Here is a 24,960-nt window from a genome sequence, read left to right as displayed (position 1 = left end):
TAGAATTTTCGCATCTGTGTTCATCAAGGATATTGGTCTATAGCACTCTTTTTTGATGGGATCCTTGTCTGGTTTTGGGATCAAGGTGATTTTGGCCTCATAAAATGAGTTTGGAAGTTTTCCTTCCATTTCTATTTTTGGAACAGTTTCAGGAGAATAGGAATTAGTTCTTCTTTAAATGTTTGGTAGAATTCCCCCGGGAAGCCGTCTGGCCCTGGGCTTTTGTTTGTTTGGAGATTTTTAATGACTGTTTCAATCTCCTTACTGGTTATGGGTCTGTTCAGGCTTTCTATTTCTTCCTGGTTCAGTTGTGGTAGTTTATATGTTTCTAGGAATGCATCCATTTCTTCCAAATTGTCAAATTTGTTGGTGTAGAGTTGTTCATAGTATGGTCTTATAATAGTTTGTATTTCTTTGGTGTTAGTTGTGATCTCTCCTCTTTCATTCATGATTTTATTTATTTGGGTCCTTTCTCTTTTCTTCTTGATAAGTCTGGCCAGGGGTTTATCAATTTTATTAATTCTTTCGAAGAACCAGCTCCTAGTTTCGTTGATATGTTCTATTGTTTTTTTTGGTTTCTATTTCATTGATTTCTGCTCTGATCTTTATGATTTCTCTTCTCCTGCTGGGCTTAGGGTTTCTTTCTTGTTCTTTTTCCAGCTCCTTTAGGTGTAGGGTTAGGTTGTGTACCTGAGACCTTTCTTGTTTCTTGAGAAAGGCTTGTACCGCTATGTATTTTCCTCTCAGGACTGCCTTTGTTGCGTCCCATAGATTTTGCACTGTTGTGTTTTCATTATCATTTGTTTCCATGATTTTTTTCAATTCTTCTTTAATTTCCTGGTTGACCCATTCATTCTTTAGAAGGATGCTGTTTAGTCTCCATGTATTTGGGTTCTTTCCAAACTTCCTCTTGTGGTTGAGTTCTAGCTTCAGAGCATTGTGGTCTGAAAATATGCAGGGAAGGATCACAATCTTTTGATAGCAGTTGAGTCCTGATTTAGGACCGAGGATGTGATCTATTCTGGAGAATGTTCCATGTGCACTAGAGAAGAATGTATATTCTGTTGCTTTGGGATGAAATGTTCTGAATATATCTGTGATGTCCATCTCGTCCAGTGTGTTGTTTAAGGCCCTTATTTCCTTGCTGATCTTTTGCTTGGATGATCTGTCCATTTCATTGAGGGGAGTGTTAAAGTCCCCTACTATTATTGTATTATTGTTGATGTGTTTCTTTGATTTTGTTATTAATAGGTTTATATAGTTGGCTGCTCCCACGTTGGGGGCATAGATATTTAAAATTGTTAGATCTTCTTGTTGGTCAGACCCTTTGAGTATGATATAGTGTCCTTCCTCATCTCTTATTATAGTCTTTGGCTTAAAATCTAATTGATCTGATATAAGGATTGCCACTCCTGCTTTCTTCTGATGTCCATTAGCATGGTAGATTCTTTTCCACCCCCTCACTTTAAATCTGGAGGTGTCTTCGGGCTTAAAATGAGTTTCTTGGAGGCAACATATAGATGGGTTTTGTTTTTTTATCCATTCTGATACCCTGTGTCTTTTGATTGGGGCATTTAGCCCATTAACGTTCAGGGTAACTATTGAGAGATATGAATTTAGTGCCATTGTATTGCCTGTAAGGTGACTGTTACTGTATATTGTCCCTGTTCCTTTCTGATCTACCACTTGTAGGCTCTCTCTTTGCTTAGAGGACCCCTTTCAATATTTCCTGTAGAGCTGGTTTGGTGTTTGCAAATTCTTTCAGTTTTTGTTTGTCCTGGAAGCTTTTAATCTCTCCTTCTATTTTCAATGATAGCCTAGCTGGATATAGTATTCTTGGCTGCATGTTTTTCTCATTTAGTGCTCTGAAAATATCATGCCAGCTCTTTCTGGCCTGCCAGGTCTCTGTGGATAAGTCAGCTGCCAATCTAATATTTTTACCATTGTATGTTACAGACTTCTTTTCCCGGGCTGCTTTCAGGGTTTTCTCTTTGTCACTAAGACTTGTAAATTTTACTATTAGGTGACATGGTGTGGGCCTATTCTTATTGATTTTGAGGGGCATTCTCTGAACCTCCTGAATTTTGATGCTCGTTCCCTTTGCCATATTGGGGAAATTCTCCCCAATAATTCTCTCCAGTATACCTTCTACTCCCCTCTCTTTTTCTTCTTCTTCTGGACTCCCAATTATTCTAATGTTGTTTCGTCTTATGGTGTCACTTATCTCTCGAATTCTGCCCTCGTGGTCCAGTAGCTGTTTGTCCCTCTTTTGCTCAGCTTCTTTATTCTCTGTCATTTGGTCTTCTAGATCGCTAATTCTTTCTTCTGCCTCATTTATCCTAGCAGTGAGAGCCTCCATTTTTGATTGCACCTCATTAGTAGCTTTTTTGATTTCAACTTGGTTAGATTTTAGTTCTTTTATTTCTCCAGAAAGGGCTTTTATATCTCCCAAGAGGGTTTCTCTAATATCTTCCATGCCTTTTTCAAGCCCGGCTAGAACCTTGAGAATTGTCATTCTGAATTCTAGATCTGACATATTGCCAATGTCTGTATTGATTAGGTCCCTAGCCTTCGGTACTGCCTCTTGTTCTTCTTTTTGTGGTGAATTTTTTCGCCTTGTCATTTTGTCCAGATAAGAGTATATGAAGGAGCAAGTAAAATACTAAAAGGGTGGCAACAACCCCAGGAAAATATGCTTTAACCAAATCAGAAGAGATCCCAAATCGTGAGGGGAGAGAAAGGGGATAAAAAGAGGTTCAAAAAAAAAGAAAGGAAAAAAAAAAAAGAAAAAAATAGGAATTAAAAAAAAGAAAACGAAGAAAGAAAAGTATGAAAAAGAAAAAATATATATATTAGATAAACTAGTTTAAAAAAAGTTAAAAATGAAAAGGGTAAAAGTTAAAAAAAATTTTAAAAAATTTAAAAAAATTAAAAATTTTTTTTAAAATTTAGCAAAAGTAGAGAAAAAAATGAAAAAGAAAAAAATTACTTTAACTGCAAGACTAAAAAGTCACAGGGAGAAAGCCATGAGTTCCGTGCTTTGCCTTCTCTTCCTCTGGAATTCTGCTGCTCTCCTTGGTATTGAAACCGCACTCCTTGGTAGGTGAACTTGGTCTTGGCTGGATTTCTTGTTGATCTTCTGGGGGAGGGGCCTGGTGTAGTGATCTCAAGTGTCTTTGCCCCAGGCGGAATTGCACCGCCCTACCAGGGGCCGGGCTGAGTAATCTGCTGGGGTTTGATTTCAGGAGCTTTTGTTCCCTGAGCGCTTTCCGTAGAGTTCCAGAGGACGGGAATACAAATGGCGGCCTCCTGGTCTCCGGCCCGGAGGAGCTGAGAGCCCGGGGCCCCACTCCTCAGTGCGCCCTCAGAGAACAGCGCCCAGTAATTCCCATCTGCCTGACCTCTGGCCGAGCTCCGAGCTCACCGAGCCTACGGCCGGTTCAATGTAACCCCAAGCTGCGAGCTCACTGTCGGCTCTGTCTCTGCAGCCAGCTTTCTTGCTCCAATACCTGCAAGCTCTGCAACACTCAGACACCCCCGATCCTTCTGTGACCCTGCGGGACCTGAGGCCACGCTGAACCCGCGTGGGCTTCACCCCGGTTTAGCCTCTGGAGCGATGTCCCTCAGCGGAACCGACTTTTAAAAGTCCTGATTTTGTGCTCCGCTGCTCCGCCGCTTGCCGGGAGCCGGCCCCTCCCCCCGGGGTCTATCTTCCCGTCGCTTTGGATTCACTTCTCCGCCAGTCCTACCTTTCAGAAAGTGGTTGTTTTTCGGTTTCTAGAATTGCTGTTCTTCTTCTCTTCGATCTGCCAATGGATTTGCAGGTGTTTGCAATCTTTAGATAAGCTCTCTAGCTGATCTCCTGCTAGCTGAAGTAGTCTCAGCCTGCTACTTCTCCGCCATCTTGACTCCTCCCCTTTTTTTCGGAAAACTTTTATTTTTCATTCATTCCCACTATTCTGGTTCATTTTCTTTTTATATATAGGTAATTTTTAAAACCTATTTATTATCAAAGTGAGCTGTCCAGTACATCAAATTCCATAATAACCTTCTAACCTGAACTTTTGGATACATACACCTATGTTTTTCTTTTGCATTTCTATTTTTTGAATTCCTTCTTTTTTTTTCCTAGAAATTCTTTTTTTTATTTAATTTTTTTAATTTTTTATAAACATATATTTTTATCCCCAGGGGTACAGGTCTGTGAATCGCCAGGTTTACACACTTCACAGCACTCACCAAAGCATATACCCTCCCCAATGTCCATAACCCAACCACCCTCTCCCTCCTCCCCTCCCCCCAGCAACCCTCAGTTTGTTTTGTGAGATTAAGAGTCACTTGTGGTTTGTCTCCCTCCCAGTCCCATCTTGTTTCATTTATTCTTCTCCTACCCACTTAAGCCCCCATGTTGCATCACCACTTCCTCATATCCCCTATGACCCAGCAATTGCACTACTGGGTATTTACACTAAACATACAAACGTAGTGATCCAAAGGGGCACATGCACCCGAATGTTTATAGCTGCAATGTCCACAATAGCCAAACTATGGAAAGAACCTAGATGTCCATCAACAGATGAATGGATAAAGAAGATGTGGTATATATACACAATGGAATACTATGCAGCCATCAAAGGAAATGAATTCCTCCTTTTTTAAAAAATTTTAGTTTAGTTTAGTCTAGTTTATTCCTTTTTATTTTTATCTTCTAATATTCATATAGAGTTAAACTTCAAAGTAATCCCCTTTCCCCAATCAATACTACCCCTATAGGTAAACTAATTTTTAATCCCCCTTTATCTTAGGAAAGTTGAGTCCTTTAACAAAGATATCAAGCTACATCCAGGAAGAATCAAAACAACCTTCCTCGCACACACTGAGAATTTATAACCACTCTCCCATCTTTTTCTTCCACAAGTGTTTCTGTGTTTTTGTGTTTGTCCTGATAGTATATAAATCTTCACTTGGGCTACTTTTTGACGAGGTTCTTCCTTTATTTGCATATATTTTTTTCTCTTGTCATATACTTTTATCAGTCTTTTTGTTTGTCTGTTTTTGTTTGTCTACTTCATAAATCTTACCTTGGGGCCCATTTTGGCTGAACCTTCTCTTTCATCTTCCCTTTCTTTCCTGTCTCTCTCTCTATCTCTTTTTTTTTTCTTTTTGTTTTGCTTTTCTTTTGTCTCTCATTTGGGTGGGGAATCCTGATTGCTCAGAAGTGTTCCATGGTGCACCTTGACTGCACCACAGTTGATACATCCAACTACATCTGTTCAGTCATCTCCCACCAAAATGACTAGGAGGAGGAATGCCCAACAGAAGAAAAATACAGAGGATGGACCTTCTGCAACAGAGATAATGGCTATCAACATAGACAATATGTTGGAAAGAGAATTCAGGCTAACAATTATCCAGGCAATAGCTAGGTTGGAGAAAGCCATGGATGACCAAACAGAATTGATTAGGGCTGAGCTGAAAGGGACCAGACAGGATGTTCACAATGTTAGGGCGGAGCTTAAAGCTACCAGGGAGGAGGTTCACAATGCTCTCAATGAGTTCCAATCTAATCTAAACTCTCTCAAAGCTAGGGTAACTGAGACAGAAGATAGAATTAGTGATCTGGAAGACAAACAGATAGAAAGGATCAGGAAGAAGCCTAGAACAAACAGCTGAGAAACCATGAAAACAGAATCAGGGAAATAAATGATGCCATGAAACATTCCAACGTCAGATTTATTGGAATCCCTGAAGGGGAGGAGAAAGAAAGAAGTCTAGAAGATATAGTGGAACAAGTCCTTCATGAAAATTTTCCCAATCTCGCGAATGGAACCAGCGTTCATGTACTAGAGGCTGAACGGTCTCCACCCAAGATTATACATTCCAAAAAAACATCACGACACCTGATAGTCAAATTGAGGAATTATAATTGTAGGTATAATCTCTTGAAAGCTGCTAGGGCAAAGAGGCTCCTTACTTACAGAGGAAAGCCCATCAGAATAACATCAGACCTGTCCACAGAGACCTGGCAAGCCAGAAGAGGCTGGCAAGATATATTCAGGGCACTAAATGAGAAGAACATGCAGCCAAGAATACTTTATCCAGCAAGACTGACATTCAAAATGGATGGAGAGATAAAGAGTTTCCAAGACTGGCAAGGCTTAAAAGACTATGCAACCACCAAGCCGACACTGCAGGAAATATTAAGGGGGGTTCTATAAAAGAGGAAAAATCCCAAGAATAGCATTGAACAGAAATATAGAGACAGTCTACAGAAAGAAAGACTTCAAAGGTAACTCAATGTCAATATAAAAGATTACTATCAGGGCGCCTGGGTGGCTGAGTGGGTTAAGCCACTGCCTTTGGCTCAGGTCATGATCTCAGGGTCCTGTGATCGAGTCCCGCATCGGGCTCCCTGCTCAGTAGGGAGCCTGCTTCCTCCTCTCTCTCTCTCTCTGCCTGCCTCTCTGCCTATTAGTGATCTCTCTCTGTCAAATAAATAAATAAAATCTTAAAAAAAAGGTTTCTATCAATAATCACTCTCAATGTGAATGGCCTAAATGCACCCATAAAATGGCACAGTGTTGCAGATTGGATAAAACGACAGGACCCATCCATATGTTTTCTACGAGACCCATCTTGAACCTAAAGATACACACAGACTAAAGTGAAGGGATGGAGAAGCATCTTTCATGCCAATGGACCTCAAAAGAAGGCAGAGGTAGTGATTCTCATATCAGATAAATTAGATTTTAAACTAAAGACTGTAGTCAGAGATACAGAAGGACACTACATAATCCTTAAAGGGACTATCCACCAAGATGATCTAACAATTGTAAATATCTATGTCCCCAATATGGGAGCAGCCAATTACATAAGAAAACTGTTAATCAAGATAAGAGTCATGTTGATATGAATACACTAATCGTAGGAGATCTTAACACGCCTCTCTCAGAATTAGACAGATCATCGAAGCAGAAAATCAATAAAGAAACGAGCATTGAATGACACATTGGACCAGATGGACCTCATAGATATATACAGAACATTCCACCCTAAAACAACAGAATACTCATTCTTCTCAAGTGCACATGGAACCTTCTCCAGAATAGACCACATACTGGGTCACAAATCAGGACTCAACCGATACCAAAAGACTGAGATTATTCCCTGCATATTCTCAGATCACAATGCTTTGAAACTGGAGCTCAATCACAAGGAAAGGTTCCGAAGGAACTCAAACACCTGGAAGCTAAAGACCACCTTGCTTAAGAATGCTTGGATCAACCAGAACGTCAAAGAAGAACTGAAAGAATTTATGGAAACCAATGAGAATGAAGACACTTCAGTCCAAAACCTATGGGATACAGCAAAGGCGGTCCTAAGGGGAAAATATATAGCCATCCAAGCCTCGCTCAAAAAAATTGAAAAATCTAGAACACACCAGCTGTCTCTACACCTTAAAGAACTGGAGGATCAACAACAAATCAAACCAACTCTACACATAAGAAGGGAAATCATCAAGATTAGAGCTGAGATCAATGAGGGAGAAACCAGAGATACAGTAGAACGTATCAATGAAACTAGAAGCTGGTTTTTTGAAAGAATCAATAAGATCGATAAGCCACTGGCTACACTAATCCAAAAGAAAAGAGAGAAAGCCCAAATTCATAAAATTATGAATGAAAAGGGAGAGATCACAACTAACACCAAGGAAGTAGAAACAATCATCAGAAGTTATTATCAACAGTTATATGCCAATAAGCTTAGCAACCTTGATGAAATGGATGCATCCCTGGAAAACTATAAACTCCCAAAATTGAACCAGGAAGAAATTGACAACCTAAATAGACCAATATCTAGTAACGAGATTGAAGCAGTGATCAAAAACCTCCTAAAAAACAAGAGCCCAGGACCTGACGGATTCCCTGGGGAATTCTACCAAACCTTCAAAGAAGAAATAACACCTATTCTCCTGAAGCTGTTTCAAAAAATTGAAGCAGAAGGAAAACTTCCAGACTCTTTCTATGAAGCCAGCATTACCCTGATCCCCAAACCAGGCGAAGACCCTAACAAAAAGGAGAATTTCAGACCAATATCACTGATGAATATGGATGCTAAGATTCTCAACAAGATTCTAGCCAACAGGATCCAACAGCACATTAAAAAGATTATCCACCATGATCAGGTGGGATTCATCCCTGGGCTACAAGGATGGTTCGACATTCGCAAATCAGTCAACGTGATGCAACAAATGAATAAGAGAAGAGAGAAGAACCACATGGTCCTCTCAATTGATGCAGAAAAAGCATTTGACAAAATCCAGCATCCGTTCCTGATTAAAACGCTTCAAAGTATAGGGATAGAAGGAACATTCCTGAACCTCATCAAATCTATCTATGAAAGACCCACAGCAAATATCATCCTCAATGGGAAAAAGCTTGCAGCCTTCCCATTGAGATCAGGAACAAGACAAGGATGCCCACTTTCACCACTCTTCTTCAACATAGTATTAGAAGTCCTAGCAACAGCAATCAGACAACAGAGAGAAATAAAAGGTATCCAAATTGGTAATGAAGAAGTCAAACTCTCTCTCTACGCAGATGACATGATTCTTTATATGGAAAACCCAAAAGACTCCACCCCCAAACTACTAGAACTCATACAGCAATTCAGCAACGTGGCAGGATACAAAGTCAATGTGCAGAAATCAGTGGCTTTCTTATACACTAACAATGAAAATACAGAAAGGGAAATTAGAGAATCGATTCCATTTACTATAGCACCAAGAACCATAAGATACCTGGGAATAAACCTAACTAAAGAGGTAAAGGATCGCCCCACCTTGCCTGCGCCCGCCCGGAGCCAGCGGTTCTCCACTCACCCCGCATCCAGTGAGACGCACCGCGCACCAACGCCGACGTAGCGGACATGGGCAGAGGGATGGTGGCCAGGCTCGGACTGGGGCTGCTGCTTCTGGCGCTGCTCCTACCCACGCAGATTTATTCAAATACAACAAATATGACAGCTGCAAACAACTCCTCCCAGAGTACCTCGACTGCTCCCAATCCAGCTAATACCACCACCACACCAACTGGCGGTGCTCTGCAGTCAACAGCCAGTCTCTTTGCAATCTCGTTCTCCCTTCTACAGCTCTACTGTTAAAAGACTCGGGCCAAAAACATCTATACTTCCCCATCTTCTAAACCCAGTCCAAATGGCGTCTAGACATCCAGTGTGACAAGGAAAAACAGGTCTTCATCGTATCTGCTAATTCCACACCTTATTTTATTGACACTGAAAATGTTTGAGGATCCCAAATTTGATTGGTTTGAAGAACATGTAAAGGGTTTGACTAGATGATGAATGTCTATTAAATCTGCTGGAGTTCCATGTACAAGATGAAGAGACAACATCCAAGATTAGTTAAGAGATAATTTCTTTAAATGTGGCTTAAGAAGTATGGACATGTAAAATTCTACCTTGAAAACGAGACTAGATTTTATCTTACCTAGATGTAAAAGATGAGATGTGAACTCATTCAGTTTTCATTCGGTTCATTAAATCTTCAAGGCCATTGAAAACAGTTAATACAGAAAGCTTCCCTCATTCTATTTATTCGTACATTAGAAGGAACTTCCAGGAGTTACTGTAAATCCTCAATGCATTGTTTTAGCAGTACTAACTTAATGCCTGTGTACTCTAGATAAAAAGTTTTACCTTGTTAAGCTATCACTGTTTCTTGGGAACTGAACTCTTTCCTCTGAGTCTTTGAATTTGATATTGCATTTGATTTTTTTATATATTAATTGACATGTTTCAGGGCAATGATGGATTGGAATCTACCCCCCGATTAACATAATGAGTAAATTTTGCTTATATACTGATCACTTACTCGTATTCAAGAGTGCCAGAGTCATTTAACTAAACTGATTCCAAAGAGTAGAGGAACATTGACCTCCGCTAACTTCAAAATGCTTTTCATTTCTGCATATGTTGAATATTTTGTAATTTAAAAAATGATCTGTTTTGAAGGTAAAATCAACAAATCTTGAAATTAAAAAGGCAAAATGTGCGCAGAAGCCAAAATTGTAAATCAAGTATTTGGGAAGTGAAGACTGGAAGCTTACATTAAATTTGGGAAAATTTTATACTCTTTTCTGTAAATACTTTTTTTTTTTTAAACTCTGAATCAGAATACCCACATTTGGAATACTTTCTGCTAGTCAGTATCTTTAGATAGTTAGAACCTGGTCCTAAGCCTAAAGTGGGCTTGATTCTGGCAAGTAAATCTTTTTACAACTTCCTCGATGCACAGAACGCTTTTTAAAAATAGACACTCTAAGGTCTTTTGTTCGCATGGTCACACACTGATGCTTAGGTGTTCCAATATTTAATATGGCCGCAGTAGTCTTGATAACCAAAGTCATTTTTTCCCATCTTTAGGAACCTTTACCAGAACAACAATATTCAACTGATCACAAGCTACTGTGTGTGTGAATGAACATTCCATTTTGTTTCATACCTGAATGCTGTACATCTATTTTGGATTGTATATTGTGTTTGTGTATTTATGCTTTGATTCATAGTAACTTCTCATGTTATGGAATTGATTTGCATTGAACACAGACTGTAAATAAAAAGAAATGACTGAAAAAAAAAGAGGTAAAGGATCTGTACTTGAGGAACTATAGAACACTCATGAAAGAAATTGAAGAAGACACAAATAGATGGAAGACCATTCCATGCTCTTGGATCGGAAGAATAAACATTGTTAAAATGTCTATACTGCCTAGAGCAATCTATACTTTTAATGCCATTCCGATCCAAATTCCACCGGCATTCTTCAAAGAGCTGGAGCAAATAATCCTAAAATTTGTATGGAATCAGAAGAGACCCCGAATCACTAAGGAAATGTTGAAAAACAAAAATAAAGCTGGCGGCATCACCTTACCTGATTTCAAGCTTTATGACAAAGCTGTGATCACCAAGACAGCATGGTACTGGCATAAAAACAGACACATAGACCAGTGGAACAGAGTAGAGAGCCCAGATATGGACCCTCAACTCTATGGTCAATTAATCTTCGACAAAACAGGAAAAAATAGACAGTGGAAAAAAGACAGTCTCTTCAATAAATGGTGCTGGGAAAACTGGACAGCTATATGTAGAAGAATGAAACTTGACCATTCTCTTACACCGTACACAAAGAACAACTCAAAATGGATAAAAGACCTCAACGTGAGACAGGAATCCATCAGAATCTTAGAGGAGAACATAGGCAGTAATCTCTTTGATATCAGCCACAGCAACTTCTTTCAAGATACGTCTCCAAAGGCAAAGGAAACAAAAGCGAAAATAAACTTCTGGGACTTCATCAAAATCAAAAGCTTCTGCATAGCAAAGGAAACAGTCAAAAAAACAAAGAGGGAACCCAAGGAATGGGAGAAGATATTTGCAAATGACAGTACAGACAAAAGGTTGATATCCAGGATCTATAATGAACTCCTCAAACTCAACCCAAACGAAACAGACAAACACATCAAAAAATGGGCAGAAGATATGAACAGACACTTCTCCAATCAAGACATACAAATGGCTATCAGACACATGAAAAAATGCTCATCATCATTAGCCCTCAGGGAGATTCAAATTAAAACCACATTGAGATATCACCTTACACCAGTTAGAATGGCCAAAATTAACAAAACAGGAAACAACATGTGTTGGAGAGGATGTGGAGAAAGGGGAATACTCTTACACTGTTGGAGGAAATGCAAGTTGGTGCAGCCTCTTCGGAGAACAGTGTGGAGATTCCTCAAGAAATTAAAAATAGAGCTTCCCTATGACCCTGCAATTGCACTCCTGGGTATTTACCCCAAAGACACAGATGTCATGAAAAGAAGGGCCATCTGTACCCCAATGTTTATAGCAGCAAAGGCCACGGTCGCCAAACTATGGAAAGAACCAAGATGCCCTTCAATGGATGAATGGATAAGGAAGATGTGGTCCATATACACTATGGAGTATTATGCCTCCTTCAGAAAGGATGAATACCCAACTTTTGTAGCAACATGGACGAAACTGGAAGAGATTATGCTGAGTGAAATAAGTCAAGCAGAGAGAGTCAATTATCATATGGTTTCACTTATTGGTGGATCTTGTTGAGAATCTAAGCATCCATATTCATCAGTGATATTGGTCTGAAATTCTCCTTTTTGGTAGGGTCCTTGCCTGGTTTGGGGATCAGGGTAATGCTGGCTTCATAGAAAGAGTCTGGAAGTTTTCCTTCTGCTTCAATTTTTTGAAACAGCTTCAAGAGAATAGGTGTTATTTCTTCTTTGAAGGTTTGGTAGAATTCCCCAGGGAATCCGTCAGGTCCTGGGCTCTTGTTTTTTGGGAGGTTTTTGATCACTGCTTCAATCTCGTTACTAGATATTGGTCTATTTAGGTTGTCAATTTCTTCCTGGTTCAATTTTGGGAGTTTATAGTTTTCCAGGGATGCATCCATTTCATCAAGGTTGCTAAGCTTATTGGCATATAACTGTTGATAATAACTTCTGATGATTGTTTCTACTTCCTTGGTGTTAGTTGTGATCTCTCCCTTTTCATTCATAATTTTATGAATTTGGGCTTTCTCTCTTTTCTTTTGGATTAGTGTAGCCAGTGGCTTATCGATCTTATTGATTCTTTCAAAAAACCAGCTTCTAGTTTCATTGATACGTTCTACTGTATCTCTGGTTTCTCCCTCATTGATCTCAGCTCTAATCTTGATGATTTCCCTTCTTATGTGTAGAGTTGGTTTGATTTGTTGTTGATCCTCCAGTTCTTTAAGGTGTAGAGACAGCTGGTGTGTTCTAGATTTTTCAATTTTTTTGAGCGAGGCTTGGATGGCTATATATTTTCCCCTTAGGACCGCCTTTGCTGTATCCCATAGGTTTTGGACTGAAGTGTCTTCATTCTCATTGGTTTCCATAAATTCTTTCAGTTCTTCTTTGACGTTCTGGTTGATCCAAGCATTCTTAAGCAAGGTGGTCTTTAGCTTCCAGGTGTTTGAGTTCCTTCGGAACCTTTCCTTGTGATTGAGCTCCAGTTTCAAAGCATTGTGATCTGAGAATATGCAGGGAATAATCTCAGTCTTTTGGTATCGGTTGAGTCCTGATTTGTGACCCAGTATGTGGTCTATTCTGGAGAAGGTTCCGTGTGCACTTGAGAAGAATGAGTATTCTGTTGTTTTAGGGTGGAATGTTCTGTATATATCTATGAGGTCCATCTGGTCCAATGTGTCATTCAATGCTCGTTTCTTTATTGATTTTCTGCTTCGATGATCTGTCTAATTCTGAGAGAGGCGTGTTAAGATCTCCTACGATTAGTGTATTCATATCAACATGACTCTTATCTTGATTAACAGTTTTCTTATGTAATTGGCTGCTCCCATATTGGGGACATAGATATTTACAATTGTTAGATCATCTTGGTGGATAGTCCCTTTAAGGATTATGTAGTGTCCTTCTGTATCTCTGACTACAGTCTTTAGTTTAAAATCTAATTTATCTGATATGAGAATCACTACCTCTGCCTTCTTTTGAGGTCCATTGGCATGAAAGATGCTTCTCCATCCCTTCACTTTAGTCTGTGTGTATCTTTAGGTTCAAGATGGGTCTCGTAGAAAACATATGGATGGGTCCTGTCGTTTTATCCAATCTGCAACACTGTGCCATTTTATGGGTGCATTTAGGCCATTCACATTGAGAGTGATTATTGATAGAAACCTTTTTTTTAAGATTTTATTTATTTATTTGACAGAGAGAGATCACTAATAGGCAGAGAGGCAGGCAGAGAGAGAGAGAGAGGAGGAAGCAGGCTCCCTACTGAGCAGGGAGCCCGATGCGGGACTCGATCACAGGACCCTGAGATCATGACCTGAGCCAAAGGCAGCGGCTTAACCCACTCAGCCACCCAGGCGCCCTGATAGAAATCTTTTATATTGACATCGAGTTACCTTTGAAGTCTTTCTTTCTGTAGACTGTCTCTATATTTCTGTTCAATGCTATTCTTGGGATTTTTCCTCTTTTATAGAACCCCCCTTAATATTTCCTGCAGTGTCGGCTTGGTGGTTGCATAGTCTTTTAAGCCTTGCCAGTCTTGGAAACTCTTTATCTCTCCATCCATTTTGAATGTCAGTCTTGCTGGATAAAGTATTCTTGGCTGCATGTTCTTCTCATTTAGTGCCCTGAATATATCTTGCCAGCCTCTTCTGGCTTGCCAGGTCTCTGTGGACAGGTCTGATGTTATTCTGATGGGCTTTCCTCTGTAAGTAAGGAGCCTCTTTGCCCTAGCAGCTTTCAAGAGATTATACCTACAATTATAATTCCTCAATTTGACTATCAGGTGTCGTGATGTTTTTTTGGAATGTATAATCTTGGGTGGAGACCGTTCAGCCTCTAGTACATGAACGCTGGTTCCATTCGCGAGATTGGGAAAATTTTCATGAAGGACTTGTTCCACTATATCTTCTAGACTTCTTTCTTTCTCCTCCCCTTCAGGGATTCCAATAAATCTGACGTTGGAATGTTTCATGGCATCATTTATTTCCCTGATTCTGTTTTCATGGTTTCTCAGCTGTTTGTTCTAGGCTTCCTCCTGATCCTTTCTATCTGTTTGTCTTCCAGATCACTAATTCTATCTTCTGTCTCAGTTACCCTAGCTTTGAGAGAGTTTAGATTAGATTGGAACTCATTGAGAGCATTGTGAACCTCCTCCCTGGTAGCTTTAAGCTCCGCCCTAACATTGTGAACATCCTGTCTGGTCCCTTTCAGCTCAGCCCTAATCAATTCTGTTTGGTCATCCATGGCTTTCTCCAACCTAGCTATTGCCTGGATAATTGTTAGCCTGAATTCTCTTTCCAACATATTGTCTATGTTGATAGCCATTATCTCTGTTGCAGAAGGTCCATCCTCTGTATTTTTCTTCTGTTGGGCATTCCTCCTCCTAGTCATTTTGGTGGGAGATGACTGAACAGATGTAGTTGGATGTATCAACTGTGGTGCAGTCAAGGTGCACCATGGAACACTTCTGAGCAATCAGGATTCCCCACCCAAATGAGAGACAAAAGAAAAGCAAAACAAAAAGAAAAAAAAAAGAGATAGAGAGAGAGACAGGAAAGAAAGGGAAGATGAAAGAGAAGGTTCAGCCAAAATGGGCCCCAAGGTAAGATTTATGAAGTAGACAAACAAAAACAGACAAACAAAAAGACTGATAAAAGTATATGACAAGAGAAAAAAATATATGCAAATAAAGGAAGAACCTCGTCAAAAAGTACCCCAAGTGAAGATTTATATACTATCAGGACAAACACAAAAACACAGAAACACTTGTGGAAGAAAAAGATGGGAGAGTGGTTATAAATTCTCAGTGTGTGCGAGGAAGGTTGTTTTGATTCTTCCTGGATGTAGCTTGATATCTTTGTTAAAGGACTCAACTTTCCTAAGATAAAGGGGGATTAAAAATTAGTTTACCTATAGGGGTAGTATTGATTGGGGAAAGGGGATTACTTTGAAGTTTAACTCTATATGAATATTAGAAGATAAAAATAAAAAGGAATAAACTAGACTAAACTAAACTAAAATTTTTTAAAAAAGGAGGAATTCATTTCCTTTGATGGCTGCATAGTATTCCATTGTGTATATATACCACATCTTCTTTATCCATTCATCTGTTGATGGACATCTAGGTTCTTTCCATAGTTTGGCTATTGTGGACATTGCAGCTATAAACATTCGGGTGCATGTGCCCCTTTGGATCACTACGTTTGTATGTTTAGTGTAAATACCCAGTAGTGCAATTGCTGGGTCATAGGGGATATGAGGAAGTGGTGATGCAACATGGGGGCTTAAGTGGGTAGGAGAAGAATAAATGAAACAAGATGGGACTGGGAGGGAGACAAACCACAAGTGACTCTTAATCTCACAAAACAAACTGAGGGTTGCTGGGGGGAGGGGAGGAGGGAGAGGGTGGTTGGGTTATGGACATTGGGGAGGGTATATGCTTTGGTGAGTGCTGTGAAGTGTGTAAACCTGGCGATTCACAGACCTGTACCCCTGGGGATAAAAATATATGTTTATAAAAAATTAAAAAAATTAAATAAAAAAAAGAATTTCTAGGAAAAAAAAAGAAGGAATTCAAAAAATAGAAATGCAAAAGAAAAACATAGGTGTATGTATCCAAAAGTTCAGGTTAGAAGGTTATTATGGAATTTGATGTACTGGACAGCTCACTTTGATAATAAATAGGTTTTAAAAATTACCTATATATAAAAAGAAAATGAACCAGAATAGTGGGAATGAATGAAAAATAAAAGTTTTCCGAAAAAAAGGGGAGGAGTCAAGATGGCGGAGAAGTAGCAGGCTGAGACTACTTCAGCTAGCAGGAGATCAGCTAGAGAGCTTATCTAAAGATTGCAAACACCTGCAAATCCATTGGCAGATCGAAGAGAAGAAGAACAGCAATTCTAGAAACCGAAAAACAACCACTTTCTGAAAGGTAGGACTGGCGGAGAAGTGAATCCAAAGCGACGGGAAGATAGACCCCGGGGGGAGGGGCCGGCTCCCGGCAAGCGGCGGAGCAGCGGAGCACAAAATCAGGACTTTTAAAAGTCGGTTCCGCTGAGGGACATCGCTCCAGAGGCTAAACCGGGGTGAAGCCCACGCGGGTTCAGCGTGGCCTCAGGTCCCGCAGGGTCACAGAAGGATCGGGGGTGTCTGAGTGTTGCAGAGCTTGCAGGTATTGGAGCAAGAAAGCTGGCTGCAGAGACAGAGCCGACAGTGAGCTCGCAGCTTGGGGTTACATTGAACCGGCCGTAGGCTCGGTGAGCTCGGAGCTCGGCCAGAGGTCAGGCAGATGGGAATTACTGGGCGCTGTTCTCTGAGGGCGCACTGAGGAGTGGGGCCCCGGGCTCTCAGCTCCTCCGGGCCGGAGACCAGGAGGCCGCCATTTGTATTCCCGTCCTCTGGAACTCTACGGAAAGCGCTCAGGGAACAAAAGCTCCTGAAATCAAACCCCAGCAGATTACTCAGCCCGGCCCCTGGTAGGGCGGTGCAATTCCGCCTGGGGCAAAGACACTTGAGATCACTACACCAGGCCCCTCCCCCAGAAGATCAACAAGAAATCCAGCCAAGACCAAGTTCACCTACCAAGGAGTGCGGTTTCAATACCAAGGAGAGCAGCAGAATTCCAGAGGAAGAGAAGGCAAAGCACGGAACTCATGGCTTTCTCCCTGTGACTTTTTAGTCTTGCAGTTAAAGTAATTTTTTTCTTTTTCATTTTTTTCTCTACTTTTGCTAAATTTTAAAAAAAATTTTTAATTTTTTTAAATTTTTTAAAATTTTTTTTAACTTTTACCCTTTTCATTTTTAACTTTTTTTAAACTAGTTTATCTAATATATATATTTTTTCTTTTTCATACTTTTCTTTCTTCGTTTTCTTTTTTTTAATTCCTATTTTTTTCTTTTTTTTTTTTCCTTTCTTTTTTTTTGAACCTCTTTTTATCCCCTTTCTCTCCCCTCACGATTTGGGATCTCTTCTGATTTGGTTAAAGCATATTTTCCTGGGGTTGTTGCCACCCTTTTAGTATTTTACTTGCTCCTTCATATACTCTTATCTGGACAAAATGACAAGGCGAAAAAATTCACCACAAAAAGAAGAACAAGAGGCAGTACCGAAGGCTAGGGACCTAATCAATACAGACATTGGCAATATGTCAGATCTAGAATTCAGAATGACAATTCTCAAGGTTCTAGCCGGGCTTGAAAAAGGCATGGAAGATATTAGAGAAACCCTCTTGGGAGATATAAAAGCCCTTTCTGGAGAAATAAAAGAACTAAAATCTAACCAAGTTGAAATCAAAAAAGCTACTAATGAGGTGCAATCAAAAATGGAGGCTCTCACTGCTAGGATAAATGAGGCAGAAGAAAGAATTAGCGATCTAGAAGACCAAATGACAGAGAATAAAGAAGCTGAGCAAAAGAGGGACAAACAGCTACTGGACCACGAGGGCAGAATTCGAGAGATAAGTGACACCATAAGACGAAACAACATTAGAATAATTGGGAGTCCAGAAGAAGAAGAAAAAGAGAGGGGAGTAGAAGGTATACTGGAGAGAATTATTGGGGAGAATTTCCCCAATATGGCAAAGGGAACGAGCATCAAAATTCAGGAGGTTCAGAGAATGCCCCTCAAAATCAATAAGAATAGGCCCACACCATGTCACCTAATAGTAAAATTTACAAGTCTTAGTGACAAAGAGAAAACCCTGAAAGCAGCCCGGGAAAAGAAGTCTGTAACATACAATGGTAAAAATATTAGATTGGCAGCTGACTTATCCACAGAGACCTGGCAGGCCAGAAAGAGCTGGCATGATATTTTCAGAGCACTAAATGAGAAAAACATGCAGCCAAGAATACTATATCCAGCTAGGCTATCATTGAAAATAGAAGGAGAGATTAAAAGCTTCCAGGACAAACAAAAACTGAAAGAATTTGCAAACACCAAACCAGCTCTACAGGAAATATTGAAAGGGGTCCTCTAAGCAAAGAGAGAGCCTACAAGTGGTAGATCAGAAAGGAACAGGGACAATATACAGTAACAGTCACCTTACAGGCAATACAATGGCACTAAATTCATATCTCTCAATAGTTACCCTGAACGTTAATGGGCTAAATGCCCCAATCAAAAGACACAGGGTATCAGAATGGATAAAAAAACAAAACCCATCTATATGTTGCCTCCAAGAAACTCATTTTAAGCCCGAAGACACCTCCAGATTTAAAGTGAGGGGGTGGAAAAGAATCTACCATGCTAATGGACATCAGAAGAAAGCAGGAGTGGCAATCCTTATATCAGATCAATTAGATTTTAAGCCAAAGACTATAATAAGAGATGAGGAAGGACACTATATCATACTCAAAGGGTCTGACCAACAAGAAGATCTAACAATTTTAAATATCTATGCCCCCAACGTGGGAGCAGCCAACTATATAAACCTATTAATAACAAAATCAAAGAAACACATCAACAATAATACAATAATAGTAGGGGACTTTAACACTCCCCTCAATGAAATGGACAGATCATCCAAGCAAAAGATCAGCAAGGAAATAAGGGCCTTAAACAACACACTGGACGAGATGGACATCACAGATATATTCAGAACATTTCATCCCAAAGCAACAGAATATACATTCTTCTCTAGTGCACATGGAACATTCTCCAGAATAGATCACATCCTCGGTCCTAAATCAGGACTCAACTGCTATCAAAAGATTGTGATCCTTCCCTGCATATTTTCAGACCACAATGCTCTGAAGCTAGAACTCAACCACAAGAGGAAGTTTGGAAAGAACCCAAATACATGGAGACTAAACAGCATCCTTCTAAAGAATGAATGGGTCAACCAGGAAATTAAAGAAGAATTGAAAAAAATCATGGAAACAAATGATAATGAAAACACAACAGTGCAAAATCTATGGGACGCAACAAAGGCAGTCCTGAGAGGAAAATACATAGCGGTACAAGCCTTTCTCAAGAAACAAGAAAGGTCTCAGGTACACAACCTAACCCTACACCTAAAGGAGCTGGAAAAAGAACAAGAAAGAAACCCTAAGCCCAGCAGGAGAAGAGAAATCATAAAGATCAGAGCAGAAATCAATGAAATAGAAACCAAAAAAACAATAGAACATATCAACGAAACTAGGAGCTGGTTCTTCGAAAGAATTAATAAAATTGATAAACCCCTGGCCAGACTTATCAAGAAGAAAAGAGAAAGGACCCAAATAAATAAAATCATGAATGAAAGAGGAGAGATCACAACTAACACCAAAGAAATACAAACTATTATAAGACCATACTATGAACAACTCTACACCAACAAATTTGACAATTTGGAAGAAATGGATGCATTCCTAGAAACATATAAACTACCACAACTGAACCAGGAAGAAATAGAAAGCCTGAACAGACCCATAACCAGTAAGGAGATTGAAACAGTCATTAAAAATCTCCAAACAAACAAAAGCCCAGGGCCAGACGGCTTCCCGGGGGAATTCTACCAAACATTTAAAGAAGAACTAATTCCTATTCTCCTGAAACTGTTCCAAAAATAGAAATGGAAGGAAAACTTCCAAACTCATTTTATGAGGCCAAAATCACCTTGATCCCAAAACCAGACAAGGATCCCATCAAAAAAGAGTGCTATAGACCAATATCCTTGATGAACACAGATGCGAAAATTCTAACCAAAATACTAGCCAATAGGATTCAACAGTACATTAAAAGGATTATTCACCACAACCAAGTGGGATTTATCCCAGGGCTGCAAGGTTGGTTCAACATCTGCAAATCAGTCAATGTGATACAACACATCAATAAAAGAAAGAACAAGAAACACATGATATTCTCAATAGATGCTGAAAAAGCATTTGACAAAGTACAGCATCCCTTCCTGATCAAAACCCTTCAAAGTGTAGGGATAGAGGGCACATACCTCAATATCATCAAAGCCATCTATGAAAAACCCACCGCAAATATCATTCTCATAGGAGAAAAACTGAAAGCTTTTCCGCTAAGGTCAGGAACACGGCAGGGACGTCCATTATCACCACTGCTATTCAACATAGTACTAGAAGTCCTAGCCTCAGCAATCAGACAACAAAAGGAAATTAAAGGCATCCAAATTGGCAAAGAAGAAGTCAAATTATCACTCTTCACAGATGATATGATACTCTATGTGGAAAACCCAAAAGCCTCCACTCCAAAACTGCTAGAACTTGTACAGGAATTCAGTAAAGTGTCAGGATATAAAATCAATGCACAGAAATCAGTTGCATTTCTCTACACCAACAACAAGACAGAAGAAAGAGAAATTAAGGAGTCCATCCCATTTACAATTGCACCCCAGACCATAAGATACCTAGGAATACACCTAACCAAAGAGGCTAAGAATCTATACTCAGAAAACTATAAAGTACTCATGAAAGAAATTGAGGAAGACACAAAGAAATGGAAAAATGTTCCATGCTCCTGGATTGGAAGAATAAATATTGTGAAAATGTCTATGCTACCTAAAGCAATCTACACATTTAATGCAATTCCTATCAAAGTACCATCCATCTTTTTCAAAGAAATGGAACAAATAATCCTAAAATTTATATGGAACCAGAAAAGACCTCGAATAGCCACAGGAATATTGAAAAAGAAAGCCAAAGTTGGTGGCATCACAATTCCGGACTTCAAGCTCTATTACAAAGCTGTCATCATCAAGACAGCATGATATTGGCACAAAAACAGACATATAGATCAATGGAACATTATAGAGAGCCCAAAAATAGACCCTCAACTCTATGGTCAACTAATCTTCGACAAAGCAGGAAAGAATGTCCAATGGAAAAAAGACAGCCTCTTCAATAAATCGTATTGGGAAAATTGGACAGCCACATGCAGAAAAATGAAATTGGACCATTTCCTTACACCACACACAAAAATAGACTCAAAATGGATGAAGGACCTCAATGTGAGAAAGGAATCTATCAAAATCCTTGCGGAGAACACAGGCAGCAACCTCTTCGACCTCAGCCACAGCAACATCTTCCTAGGAACATCGCCAAAGGCAAGGGAAGCAAGGGCAAAAATGAACTATTGGGATTTCATCAAGATCAAAAGCTTTTGCACAGCAAAGGAAACAGTTAACAAAATCAAAAGACAACTGACAGAATGGGAGAAGATATTTGCAAACGACATATCAGATAAAGGACTAATGTCCAAAATCTATAAAGAACTTAGCAAACTCAACACCCAAAGAACAAATAATCCAATCAAGAAATGGGCAGAGGACATGAACAGACGTTTCTGCAAAGAAGACATCCAGATGGCCAATAGACACATGAAAAAGTGCTCCATATCACTCGGCATCAGGGAAATACAAATCAAAACCACCATGAGCTACCACCTCACACCAGTCAGAATGGCTAAAATTAACAGGTCAGGATATGACAGATGCTGGCAAGGATGTGGAGAAAGGGGAACCCTCCTACACTGTTGGTGGGAATGTAAGCTGGTGCAACGACTCTGGAAGACAGCATGGAGGTTCCTCAAAATGTTGAAAATAGAACTGCCCTATGACCCAGCAATTGCATTACTGGGGATTTACCCTAAAGATACAAACGTAGTGATCCAAAGGGGCACGTGCACCCGAATGTTATAGTAGCAATGTCCACAATAGCCAAACTATGGAAAGAACCTAGATGTCCATCAACAGATGAATGGATAAAGAAGAAGTGGTATATATACACAATGGAATACTATGCAGCCATCAAAAGAAATGAAATCTTGCCTTTTGCGACAACGTGGATGGTACTAGAGCGTATCATGCTTAGCGAAATAAGTCAAGTGGAGAAAGACAACTATCATATGATCTCCCTGATATGAGGAAGTGGTGATGCAACATGGGGGCTTAAGTGGGTAGGAGAATAATAAATGAAACAAGATGGGATAGGGAGGGAGACAAACCATAAATGACTCTTAATCTCACAAAACAAACTGAGGGTTGCTGGGGGGAGGGGTGTTGGGAGAAGGGGGTGGGGTTATGGACATTGGGGAGGGTATGTGCTTTGGTGAGTGCTGTGAAGTGTGTAAACCTGGCGATTCACAGACCTGTATCCCTGGGGATAAAAATATATATAAAAAACAAAAAAATTTATTTAAAAAATTTCCAAATTTTGAGTTGAAATTGATGTAGTGTTTTATCGCAACAGAACCTACCAATTTTTTTCCATTTATTTATTTTCAGAAAAACAGTATTCATTATTTTTTCACCACACCCAGTGCTCCATGCAAGCCGTGCCCTCTATAATACCCACCTCCTGGTACCCCAACCTCCCACCCCCCTGCCACTTCAAACCCCTCAGATTGATTTTTAGAGTCCATAGTCTGTCATGGTTCACCTCCCCTTCCAATTACCCAAATTCCCTACTCCTCTCTAACGCCCCTTGTCCTCCATGCTATTTGTTATGCTCCACAAATAAGTGAAACCATATGATAATTGACTCTCTCTGCTTGACTTATTTCACTCAGCATAATCTCTTCCAGTCCCGTCCATGTTGCTACAAAAGTTGGGTATTCGTCCTTTCTGATGGAGGCATAATACTCCATAGTGTATATGGACCACATCTTCCTTATCCATTCATCCGTTGAAGGGCATCTTGGTTCTTTCCATAGTTTGGCGACTGTGGCCATTGCTGCTATAAACATTGGGGTACAGATGGCCCTTCTTTTCACGACATCTGTATCTTTGGGGTAAATACCCAGGAGTGCAATTGCAGGGTCATAGGGAAGCTCTATTTTTAATTTCTTGAGGAATCTCCACACTGTTCTCCAAAGAGGCTGCACCAACTTGCATTCCCACCAACAGTGGAAGAGGGTTCCCCTTTCTCCACATCCTCTCCAACACATGTTGTTTCCTGTTTTGTTAATTTTGGCCATTCTAACTGGTGTAAGGTGATATCTCAATGTGGTTTTAATTTGAATCTCCCTGAGGGCTAATGATGATGAGCATTTTTTCATGTGTCTGATAGCCATTTGTATGTCTTGATTGGAGAAGTGTCTGTTCATATCTTCTGCCCATTTTTTTGATGTGTTTGTCTGTTTCGTGTGGGTTGAGTTTGAGGAGTTCATTATAGATCCTGGATATCAACCTTTTGTCTGTACCTTCATTTGCAAAATCTTCTCCCATTCCGTGGGTTGCCTCTTTGTTTTTTTGACTGTTTCCTTTGCTGTGCAGAAGCTTTTGATTTTGATGAAGTCCCAGAAGTTTATTTTCGCTTTTGTTTCCTTTGCCTTTGGAGACGTATCTTGAAAGAAGTTGCTGTGGCTGGTATCAAAGAGATTACTGCCTATGTTCTCCTCTAAGATTCTGATGGATTCCTGTCTCACATTGAGGTCTTTTATCCATTTTGAGTTGATCTTTGTGTACGGTGTAAGAGAATGGTCGAGTTTCATTCTTCTACATATAGCTGTCCAGTTTTCCCAGCACCATTTATTGAAGAGACTTTTTTCCACTGTCTATTTTTTCCTGTTTTGTCAAAGATTAATTGACCATAGAGTTGAGGGTCCATATCAGGGCTCTCTACTCTGTTCCACTGGTCTATGTGTCTGTTTTTATGCCAGTACCATGCTGTCTTGGTGATCACAGCTTTGTAATAAAGCTTGAAGTCAGGTAAGGTGATGCTGCCAGCTTTATTTTTGTTTTTCAACATTTCCTTAGCGATTCAGGGTCTCTTCTGATTCCATACAAATTTTAGGATTATTTGCTCCAGCTCTTTGAAGAATGCCAGTGAAATTTGGATCAGAATGGCATTAAAAGTATAGATTTCTCTAGGCAGTATAAACATTTTAACAATGTTTATTCTTCCGATCCAAGAGCATGGAATGGTCTTCCATCTTTTTGTGTCTTTTTCAATTTCTTTCATGAGTGTTCTGTAGTTCCTCAAGTACAGATCCTTTACCTCTTTAGTTAGGTTTATTCCAAGGTATCTTATGGTTCTTGGTGCTATAGTAAATGGAATCGATTCTCTAATTTCCCTTTCTGTATTTTCATTGTTAGTGTACAAGACAAGGATGCCCACTTTCACCCCTCTTGTTCAACATAGTATTAGAATTCCTAGCAACAGCAATCAGACAACAGAGAGAAATAAAAGGTATCCAAATTGGTAATGAAGAAGTCAAACTCTCTCTCTTCGCAGATGACATGATTCTTTATATGGAAAACCCAAAAGACTCCATCCCCAAACTACTAGAACTCATACAGCAATTCAGCAACGTGGCAGGATACAAAGTCAATGTGCAGAAATCAGTGGCTTTCTTATACACTAACAATGAAAATACAGAAAGGGAAATTAGAGAATCGATTCCAGG

General features: G+C 39.8%; 1 protein-coding gene across 1 annotated transcript; it reads left to right on the top strand.

Moving 5' to 3' along the window:
- Window positions 1–8,928: 8,928 nt before the first annotated feature.
- LOC122897230 (signal transducer CD24-like) lies at window positions 8,929–9,162 on the top strand. The gene has a single exon (XM_044235416.1). The coding sequence runs from the start codon at window positions 8,929–8,931 to the stop codon at window positions 9,160–9,162; it is 234 nt and encodes a 77-aa protein (XP_044091351.1).
- The last annotated feature ends 15,798 nt before the right edge of the window (window positions 9,163–24,960 follow it).

The sequence above is a fragment of the Neovison vison genome, chromosome X, assembly GCF_020171115.1.
Source record: "Neovison vison isolate M4711 chromosome X, ASM_NN_V1, whole genome shotgun sequence".
Classification (NCBI taxonomy): domain Eukaryota; kingdom Metazoa; phylum Chordata; class Mammalia; order Carnivora; family Mustelidae; genus Neogale; species Neogale vison.
The sequence above is the reverse complement of the archived record's forward strand: the minus strand, read 5'-3'. Positions and strand labels throughout refer to the sequence as shown.

Bases quoted from the DNA above. Each gene is read 5' to 3' on its own strand.
- LOC122897230 (XM_044235416.1), top strand. From the start codon at position 8,929: ATGGGCAGAGGGATGGTGGCCAGGCTCGGACTGGGGCTGCTGCTTCTG.